This window comes from Setaria viridis, chromosome 7, assembly GCF_005286985.2.
Source record: "Setaria viridis chromosome 7, Setaria_viridis_v4.0, whole genome shotgun sequence".
In the NCBI taxonomy this organism is placed as follows: domain Eukaryota; kingdom Viridiplantae; phylum Streptophyta; class Magnoliopsida; order Poales; family Poaceae; genus Setaria; species Setaria viridis.
The window spans coordinates 22,351,994-22,362,825 of NC_048269.2; the positions used below are offsets into that span (position 1 = coordinate 22,351,994).

Sequence of the window (10,832 nt, forward strand, 5' to 3'; positions counted from 1 at the left end):
TGCCCAAAGATAACTGTAACCTGGACCCCTGCGAGTCTGGAACTGCAGTTTCTGATGAATTGTCGCACAGGATCTGACTAGTCAGGACTCAGGAGACTTTAAACTCTTGCGGTTTACGTTAGACACAAATCCGAAGGATCCATATCTCATGGATGATAAGTTTAAAATACACATGGTTGTGTTAGACAACTGGTAAGCTGTAGCGTGAACATCGTTGCCTCACTCGGGCAACGACACAGTTTAGCCAGAGCGAAGGCCCGACAAAAGAACGAAATGGACCGGGGGTGGGGCCATGAACAACCGCGTGTGGCCTATGGCTATGACCAACAAAATTGCCATCAGCAAGTCACGCAGCTGGGCATGCATTTTACATTATAAATAAGAGAGGTTCAGCTACCAACTCTTCTAAAGCCCACCATCTTAGGGGTACCAGAAACTTGCATTGCATCAGGTGTGGATATATAGAGGCAAAAGTTTGAAGCAGGGTCAGTGCTTCTCGTAAGCATCAGGCTCAGTCCCAAAGGCCATCTGCAGGCTGGCTATCAGGCACTATGGTGTCATCATCCAAAAGCTCAGATTGCTTCTTCCTCGCCTTCCTATAGCTACTGGAACCTCGAAGAATGGAGCCGATGTGCAAACCGTCTCTGAGACTCTTCTGAGATCTGAACAAGTGAAAGGAAAGGGACTCAGCTGTCAGCAAACTTCAGCTCAAGCGAAGAATGCAATCATGCTTGATTACCAGACAATCAATTATATCCATGAAGTTATGATATAAATGCTGTGATTCATGGTATTCTATCATGTGTGCATGATCGTTTCAACCATCCCAGGGTACTCTCTAGAAGGTGGCTACTCTAACAGTAGCATTGTACTTGGTGAAACTCCATTATCCTCTACCCCCCTAATGCCTACCATGCAACATTTGTACTTTCTCGTCTGCATTGCTACATGCTGATATAAGGAAATAGGCATATCGATTATAACGAAATCTTCTGTTTAAAAGTCAGATATCTTACAAGGACATAGTGCCATCATCATCAGGAACGTCACTTTCATCGTAGGCTGCAGATGAAATACCTGTCAAAGGAACATTGATTAGATCACTGTAACATGTGGACCGGGATATCTGATGAAATGCAGAGTAGCCCATAAGCATGTTGGCTGAATTGACTCAAACAAGGTTGCTAATGAGACTCATGACCTTAGTTAAGTAGAACTGTATGGACCTTTTATCAATCAGAAAACTAAAATCAGAACCAGAATCGTTAGTACAACATTCCAAAAATGAATCTAGCATTTTTCAAGTGTGGTATATGATGGAGAAAAGATGAAAAAGGAATGTGCTGCCAGGAACTTCCAAATGAACATACGAACATGACTTGCCCCAGTAGATGTTGGCTGAACAAGTTTCTAAGAGAGATAAGAATGCTTTACCAATTTATTGTCCATGCATTTCGCTGAGGTTACCCACAAGTATAAAACTATAAATAGATAAACAACCAATGTTTACTTAATCTTCCCAATCCCAAGGAGTAAGTTAAATGCATAACCCATGTGCAAATGCAATCAATTAGTCCCTATTCCATGTCATACTATCTCATTAAGGATCCTACCTGAGTCACCAGATGTAGCTGAATTATCAGCCGATGCTTCCATGAAAGCCTTATCGTTCTTGGTGTCCAATTCATCATCAGAGCCTTCGCTGTTGGCATCGTTGAATATTGCACCAATGCCTACCTTCCTATTCTCTTTTTTGGATTTCTCACTGGCTTGTTCATACCTTTTACTTGAAACTTTCCGTACTGCAACTCTATACCGGTTAGCATTTTGAGGCGTGCCCTCTGTGCTGTCACTTGACACTAGAGGACTCGTCGAAAAGTCCTTCACAAGGTTGCGTGCAGGCTTAGGATTTGGAGCCACCCTTCCCTTGATAGAATCATCATGCTTACTCTTAGCATGGGGCTTTAATTTAGAAGTGGACTTCCTCACATCTTTGCTTATATGTACATGATCCTCAGCGAGCAACGTGTTCTGATCATCAACACCGTTCTGGTGGAGCTTCTTTTCAAGAGTGGCATCTTCTGGTTTGTGTTGTACTATACTATCATTCTGAGTAACTCTACTGCCCCTATCTTTTCCATTGTCTCGGCCCATGCTTCCTTTTTGTACGACAGAAAGAGTTTCTTGGGTACCAATATCAATGCCTTGATTATCAGAATTAGGATTTTCCTTTTCAGCAACAGGCATTTCCGTACTCACTTTTCTTTTTCTCTTCTTCTCCTTTCCGTTCTTCACATTCTCATCTTCATTGTTCATGTTTTCTGCTGCAACAAATGGTACAATAACTTTGCTGGTATCAAGATGACCAGTTAAGCTAGTTTTGCCTGTTGGAAGAAGAGATTCTAAAACATCATTTGATTCAATGCTACCAGTGCCTTGCTTTCTTTTACTTTTCTTTTTGTTTTTCACTTCCCTTAAAGTTTCATCTCCATTATCTTGTTTGTGTTCAGCAGAAACTGAAGGAGCATTCATCTTGTTGGAGCTAAAATGATCGAGGAAATTGATTGCATCAGTAGCAGGATGAACTGCGCTATCATAATTTTGTTCAGCAGCATCAGCAGAATTTTTAGGTCTAATCAGACTCTTTTCAGGCCTGAGGTTCCCCAAATCTGCACCGGAATCATGTTCCCGTGCAGGATCCCAACTTTGAAGTTCAGAGTTCAAAGGTTTTTTCCTTGCCTTTTGAGCATTAGGGCTGGCAGATTCAATAGCCATGACATCATTTGCTTGTGTAGCATTCACTCCCTTCAAATCTAATGTATCAACCTGGCTGACTTGCTCGTCCAAAGTTTTAACATTATCTGCAGGTACCTGCTTTAAGGAAACCTTCTTTCGCCGACGCTTAGTGGCTTTGGGTTTGTCATCAGCTTGTGCAACGACATCTCCATTTAAAACATCCTTAGGATCACTTGTTTTGTCAGAAAACCTCAAAGAATCAGACCCATTTAATTCTCCATTAGCATCTTCTTTGGGCACACTTCTTGAATGATGAGATGAGTCAATCATTGTTGATAGCACTTCCAACTTTTCCCCCTTAGACTTCTTAAGTCTAGGTGAGCTGGCAGGAGCATCAGTAGGATATTTTGGAGGTAATAATGCACTAACACCAACTTTATCTGTCGTGGATTCAGGAAGATCCAGTTCATTCTTATTGCTGCCTAGGTGAGTTTGTCCTGCTAATATATCTTCATCCAAATCCTTACTTGAGCTGTCTTTAGACCTTAGATCTGCCAATACCTCATCAATCACATTCTTTGCCACTAGGTTTTCACCAAGCTCCTTATGGTCAACAACTGTTGCTCCTTCTATACCGCCTGGTGTTGTTTGCTTCACATCTAGAGGGGCAACATCTGCGAAATGCATCGAGCTTTCATTTGTAACAAATTCAGATAATTTTGTCAGATCTTGACTAGGATCAACACCCTTTGATGATTCTGCGTGGCGGCGTCTTCTTTTCTTTTTCTTTCCATCACCATTTGGATTTTCTATTATATTTGACTCCCCTTGATGCACATTGTTTGGTTGCTGTGGCAAAGGGTCATGGACAATCCCCCTTTCAGTAGAAACTGCATCCAATCTGACTGCGTTCTCTCTGTACCCGTGCATCTCCTTTTCATGAATAGTATCCAGGGAAGCTTGGTCAACAGAACCAGCCTTCTTTGCTTTCTTACGCTTCTTCAATTGAGAAGTATTATCATTCGTTTGCCTCTTCTCCAAGGCATCTGTACCTTTCCCATCTTTCTCCATGTTGCTTATTTCAGCTACGACTTCATCATGACTTCCCTGATCATGTTGTTTTATTTGTTCATGCCTCTCCCCTCCATTCCAAGGGGTGCTGCTCCCTTTTGGATTTTCCCCGTCACTAGCTACAACTTCACCTACGGAATAAATGGCATCTCCAATGGCAGGATTTCTACATCCTTTAATAGCATGATCAATCTTCCCTTGTTCAGAGATTAGATCAGTAGATGCCAGAGCATCGCTCGTAAACTGAACAAGTTTGCCCCCCTGGTTTTCATCATTGAGTCCTGATGATGAAAGAGTCAAACCAGATGATTTGACTGTAATTTCATCTCTGCCATTTAATTCAACTTTATGTGCATCACCTGGATGATAGGGGAAAAAAAGGAAAATCAGTATATCTACATTAAAAAATGAAAAGACTCCAAATATGACAATAACAAGAGAAATGAGAAGGTGGGCATATAGTGATCTACTCCCTCCGTCCCACAAAGACTGTTCGTTTAGCCTTCAAAACTTGTCCCACAAAGAGTGTTCATATAACTTTCAGACCATCCAACAAAGGCCCTCATTATATCTTCTGGCTCAGTTAACGAATCGATCATTTACTCCCACCATCGATGCCCGAGTCAGACTCGCTAAAATAAGGAAGGCTAATAGGTCCGACAATTACTGCAAGCGTGCATGCTTAATTAATTCTACTCGGTAATCCATCCAATTAAGAAGAGTTATTAGGGGTATTTTGGACTTTTAGCATTGCTACTATCTTGTCTAAAATTTCTAAACGAAGTGTTTGTGGGACGGAGGGAGTAATACTGAAGGTAATGATAGAGCATGCTGGACAAAGAAAAGGATGAGTATTGACCAATTTTGCATTAATTGTTCAGCTGAAGTATCAAAGCCAAACATTTGACACCAAGGCATGATGATTTTATCAAGCATACGATAAAGATATTGTGTAATTGAATTCAAGTACAAAGAATGGCATATGGTGCATAGTGTCTAATAATAGCCTCCAAACTATTTTCAGTAGACAATAGTATTATACCGTAGTATAAATATGATATTATCATGTAGCCCTTGGCTGTTATGAGGCAGAAACTTCACCTGTGGATTTTGATAACTCCTTAGCCCCAGCTGATGGTTCACTTGTTTCTTGAGCAGAAGCTTTAGAAGGGGCCAATTCACGCCTTTTCCTTTTCTTCTTCTTTCCAACAGTGCTTGGATTTTCAGTGGAGTCCTCATGTAAAGTGTCTTGAACTTCTTGCCGAAAAGAAGTATTTAAAGGTTCCCTATGAGAAGTTGTGTCTGCTTCCAGGGGAGATCTACTTGATTTAGTCAAATCTCTGACATCAGGCTCATTAGTTATTCTAGGAGGGTCTGGAGCTGACGTGTCAAAAGAATCAGTCCTAGATTTTTTGTGCTCCTTTTCTTGTGAAGGATTATCCATTGCATGCATCTCCTCCAACATTTGCTCCTGTATCCTGACTTCCTTGTTGTCAGAAACACGGCCACCAACATCATAGACCCCATCACCAATCAAAATGTCTTCCTTCCTTGCATGTACCTCCTCCACAGCATGTGATATATTGCTCTGATTTGAAGGTTTACCAACATTTTCCATTGATGTAGAACTAATATAAGCACCTTCAGTTTGATTAGCATGTTTTATCTGGCTACTGTAACTCTTTGCTTTCTCTATAACTGGATCACATTCTGCTTCTGTATCACTTGCCAGACATACTGCTTCATTCTTCTGTATTTCAGTATTTAGCTGTGATGAGGATGGTAATGCATCACGTGCTTGAACATCATTCAACGCTGCAGCAGCGTCACCACCTTTAAAAGAAGAGATAACTCCATTAAAATAACTATAAGTAAAGAACAAAAGAGAGCCTAATATTATAGCCACAGGAACAATAGCAGCTTCAACCTCACACCTCAAGGGTCAAGAATCAACTACTAACTACATGCTATTTCTGAAAAAAAGAGAGAGTTGCACATGCATCAAACAGATGTTTAACATGAAGGAGACAACACCACATTTGCATTGCATGCCTGATGAATTTTAGCTTCTGCTGGGTGACAAACACCTTTGAACTGATCTTGATGCAAGAGACATGTAATTAAGATTCACTTTGGAAATACACAAACTTGAGCGTCCAATTCAACTGAATTTTGTAGTTACCAAGCATATCGATAACATGCAAAGAAAGAAGCAGTAATGTTAACTTATAAGTTTCATATGGCAGAGTTAATTCTTAGGGCGTACCTTCTAGCATTTGAGGAAGCACATCACGAGCAATTTCTGATGTCATCGCAGGGAGCTCCTGGACAAGCTTCTCCACATGAATTCCAAGACGACCATCACTTGATCTCCTTCCATCGTCTTGGCAGCAGCGTGTGGCTGCCGCCGCCTCTGTCATCTTGACATGAAGAAAGCACCCACCTTTGATTTTGGTGAAGGCACTCGTCACTGTCATTGAATCAGATAGGTGATACAGTACACCCTTCCGCCGGACCTGATGAATAGCAAACACTTTTAGAAGCTAGCATATCCTTTTGCACGGATTTAATATGACTATTGGCTAGATACAAATGCTAAATAACTAGTTACTTTCTCGATCATCAATAACTGACACAACGACCTCATGCATTAGGTTCACAGAAAGAGATATATTGCATGAAATTTAATAATTGTGTGCATCATAACATGACCTTCGAAAATCCAAAATTTGCATGCACAGCTGAGCCAGATTGTAAAACCGCAATAAGATCACTAATTTGACTTAGTTACAGACTTATAAAGTTATACCACCTGACTTGCATGAGCAACAACAATCTTGTGCACATGTCATACAACAGATAGCAATTCCACCACATTGTACATGTGCATATAAATACTCACATAATGGGGGAATACCAAAAAAAAGAAGGCGGATTACATGGAACTATGGAAGAACCACCCGTACTCGAAAAGCTAATCGAACACCAAAACACCAAGCCAACAGATCTCCCCCAAAAGTTCAAACAGCCCATAAGAGAGGTGAATTTGACATCTGAAACGAACTACACATACTTCATGTGACATTAGACAAATCCATCACCAATCCTCGGCAGCATTTCTACAACCGCCCACTGACTAAATCACCTGATCACTCACCGAAGCACTCGATAAAACCTCGGAACCCCTTATTTAACACAGAAAATAAAACGAACTATACCGCCAAACTAAATCGCACTCGCGCGAGCTTGATGAGCTGATTACAATCACAAAACTTCAGTGACGAAAATGAAAACAGATTAAACTTCAGAGCCACGGAACAGCACCTCGAAGGACTTGACTGAGACGGGGCCGAGGTCGGGGAAGGCGGCTGCGTGCTCCGCGTCCACCCGCGCTGCGCAGAGACCAACACACAGATCAGTTCCGACAGGCACCCGCGGTACGAAGAAAGAGAGGGGAGAAGAGGCGCCAGAATCCGTACACTTTAGGCCGCGGATGGTGGTGTCGGGGGCGACGAGCAGGGCGAGGCGGGTGCCGAGATCGGTGTCGAGGAAGAGCGGGACGGGGGCGTCTCCACCGTCGCGGTGCGCCGTCGGCAGCCGCGGCGGCGGCGGGGCGGCGGCCATCGCGGGGGAGCGCGGCCGCCACTAGAGAGGGAGGCGAGGGCAGGGGGAGAGGGACACGGAGCCACGGAGGAAGAGCGGCGTGGGGTTTTTGTTGATGCGCTTTAGGTCCCACGAAGGCGTATTTCCGGGAGCCGCCTTTCGAATTTCGGGGGACGATTCAGTGCTGCTTTACAAGCAGACCCTTGGGATTTCCCCTTAATGAGTTTGAAGTACGGACTCGATCCTGTTTGGAACCTTGAAGTCTACATTTGTGCTGGGAGCAATTTTAATCAAGGATTCTGCGAGCCACTAATGCATACAAAATGACGTGTGTGCATTATACTTCATTTTTTGGGCAAGTAATACTGTATGTCTTGCAAGTTTGCAGGACTAAAACTCTATACACACAACCTTATTTGCTTCCTACAAACGAGAGTAGTTATACAAAGTACATGTTACTTGGTGCAAATTAAAGCGCCATCTGGTGATGTTGGAAAGTGCCTTCGGACGACAATACACCATTTTAGATGACTGACCATCTGATTAAGAATCACCTACACCAGCAGTATGTGGACTGAACTCATGGCACTTGTATTGTAGGACCAGTAATCCAGTATGGCAAATACTCTTGTGTCCATCGCACTTATTTCCTCCATGGTTCACATGGCCACATGGGTGACCATGCACTCTCTCCGTCCCAAAATACTATCCGTTTTGGCTTTTCTATATGCACATGGATATATGATATTCTCTAGAAAAGCCAAATCGAATAGTAATTTAGGATAGAGGGAGTAGAAGACAAACGACGTATATATCGACGTACAAGGATCATGTAGATATTGGTGGAATGCGAATATTGTAGAGCGTCCCATTCGTGTCGTCTCAAACCACCTTCACTGCTTCTTCTTCCTGGCGTCCTTGGCCCTCCCCTTGGCGCGGCCGTCGAGGGCCATGCTGAGGATGACCCTGTCGGCGACGGAGCCGGGCAAAATCGAGACGAGCTTCCACACGGCGTGCGGCCAGTACGGGGAGCACCGAGGCTCGTACCCGATGTAGCGGACGGCGGCACGGGCGTACGCCTCCGGCGACGGCGCCAAGAAGCTCGGGTTCCTGATGGACGCCATCTTCGTCGCCACGTACATGGGCGCCTGAGCGGCGTGCACACCAAAATTAACGTTAACGAGACGTAAAACATACAGATCGAAGAATACAAGACACAATCGATGCGAAAGTTGAGTCGCACGGCACGGCGTTTGTTAGCAACTAGCGACATTACACGTTCCGGACACCAAGTTCGATTGGCCGTTGTACGTGCTAGACTTGTACTAGTTAGTCGTGTGATGAGGACTGTCGGATTTATATTTGAAAAATGAAATGCCATCTGTTCCACACGCGTGATGCGGTGACTGTCAAATCTTTAGTTTTGTTGGGTGCATATGCAGTTGGGAGGATTTCGGATGGCTAGTTTCCAGCGAATGCTGGGATCAGTTAATTTCTTGTTCATGTGTTTCATGACAATGTCTGCACCAGATTTATTGGTGACAGTGGTGCTGATCGGTACTTACAAGTTACAACGAGCCTAGCTAACAAAGGACAGCATGAGGAAATCGTTTTTCACTACTGTGCAGTTGTAAAGATGTTGATAGCTGAATAACTGGTATGCATTACTCGAGTGTATTTTCCATAATGAAGAGGTATCAACGATATGCATATTATATTAGCATCCTTACATCTCTCAAAACAGTTTGGAAGCAACAAGTGAGAGAAATAAAAAAAAACAGAATATGGGGCATCGGCAGCTACAGAAGGAAGATACAAGATACGCTCTTAAGCTTACGGAGCAATCATGTGAAAAGAATGCATCAGTAGAGATTAATTATGTTACCTGGCATTGCACATCGATGCCTTTGCTCTTGTACTCCACGTAGAGGGATCTAGAGAACTGATCAACGAACCTGATAAAAATTAAAATAGCCTTATCACCATGAAACATTTGTCTGGTATTTTACAGTGACAAATTAAGCAATGCTACAGAGAAAATACACGTTTTCCCAGTTTGATTTGAATGTTTTATGTAATACATGGTCTACAAGACGTAGGTTTGACCGTACCACTATTTCTATTACATTGTATTTATATTTTATAAATATAAAAATGAATGATATTATGAAAGTGCTTTCAAGACAAATCTACATATAATTTTCCTGTTTCCATTTTTTTTTCCTCAAAGACTATACTCAGCTAACTAATCGTTCAGGCAATACACGCACATGTTGTAATAATCTCATGAAGTAAATATATGTATACTTCTTTGTCCACTAGCTCTTTATCTGAAAATAAAATCTTGCAAATAGATAATTCGGCACTCACGCCTTGGTGGCGGCGTAGACGGTGTGGAGTGGGCAGGACGGCAGGACGGAGGCGCTGCCGGAGCCGATGTTCACAATGGCGCCGCGCCCGCGCACCACCATGCCGGGGAGCACGGCGTGCGTCACGCGCGTGGTGGCTTCGACGTTGACCCGCACCATGTTCCGCACCAGCGCCTCGTCCACCTCGTGGAAGTAGCGTGCGTACGGGTAGCACGCGCCGGCGTTGTTCACGAGCACGCCGACGTCGAGGTCCCGGATGAGCTCCCCGAGCGCGTCCACCTTCGCGGCGAGACCGTCGGCGGCGAAGTCCAGGACGAAGGTACGCACCTGGGTGCCGGGGTGCCTGGCTTTGACCTCGGCCGCGACGGTCGCGAGCTTGTCGGGGCTGCGGCCGACGAGGACGAGGCCGAGCCCGGCCGCGGCGAGGCGGGAGGCGAGCGCGCGGCCGATGCCGTCCGTGGCGCCCGTGACGACGGCCCACGCGCCGTAGCGGCGGCGCAGCGGCCTCGCGGGGCGGAGGAACGCCGCGTACAGCCACAGCGCGAGGCGCGCCGCGGCGCGCGCGGACACGATGAGCCCCAGCGCCGCGAGCGCCACCAGCGCATACGCCGGCTGAGCATGCGCGCTGCAGGCCATGGAGACGCGGCCGGTTGATGATGAGCGCCGCGAGGCTTGGTTTGCGCGGTGGGACGCTGCTGCTGGCGCACAGTTTGTATGCAATCGGCCGGGGAGGACGGCTTCAGTTTATAGCGCGCGCGCGCGCGGGAGGGTGGCAGTTGCCGGTTGAAGGTCTTGGAGTTGGCCTGTCAAGCCGGCAAGATATGCAAGGCCACCGTGGCCCTGAGGAGCAGGGCTCAATTATCCTGAAGCAGCGAAGTCTAACCCTGGATCACTGTGGATGGCTAATCAGCAAGCGCCCTCCCAACGGGCGATTTCAAACTACAAAAGACAAGCGTGCTGCCTGGACCCAAAGAATTTCCTTTTCGGGAAAACTTTTACACAATAAGTTATATACAAAACGTTTCCAAACAAAAATTAAATAAAACAACTTTG

General features: G+C 44.9%; 2 protein-coding genes across 2 annotated transcripts; both read right to left on the reverse strand.

The window, feature by feature from the left end:
- Positions 1-94: 94 nt before the first annotated feature.
- LOC117865758 (uncharacterized) lies at positions 95-7,465 on the reverse strand. The gene is made up of 7 exons (XM_034750000.2): positions 7,287-7,465; positions 7,132-7,199; positions 6,074-6,323; positions 4,909-5,640; positions 1,614-4,166; positions 1,017-1,077; positions 95-662 (listed from the first exon to the last, which is right to left on the reverse strand). The coding sequence occupies exons 1-7, from the start codon at positions 7,429-7,431 to the stop codon at positions 512-514; spliced, it is 3,960 nt and encodes a 1,319-aa protein (XP_034605891.1). The 5' UTR covers positions 7,432-7,465; the 3' UTR covers positions 95-511.
- A 258-nt stretch (positions 7,466-7,723) lies between these two features.
- On the reverse strand, positions 7,724-10,471 carry LOC117865097 (very-long-chain 3-oxoacyl-CoA reductase 1). Its single transcript, XM_034749179.2, has 3 exons — positions 9,781-10,471; positions 9,296-9,365; positions 7,724-8,558 (listed from the first exon to the last, which is right to left on the reverse strand). The coding sequence occupies exons 1-3, from the start codon at positions 10,413-10,415 to the stop codon at positions 8,304-8,306; spliced, it is 960 nt and encodes a 319-aa protein (XP_034605070.1). The 5' UTR covers positions 10,416-10,471; the 3' UTR covers positions 7,724-8,303.
- Between the last annotated feature and the right edge of the window lie 361 nt (positions 10,472-10,832).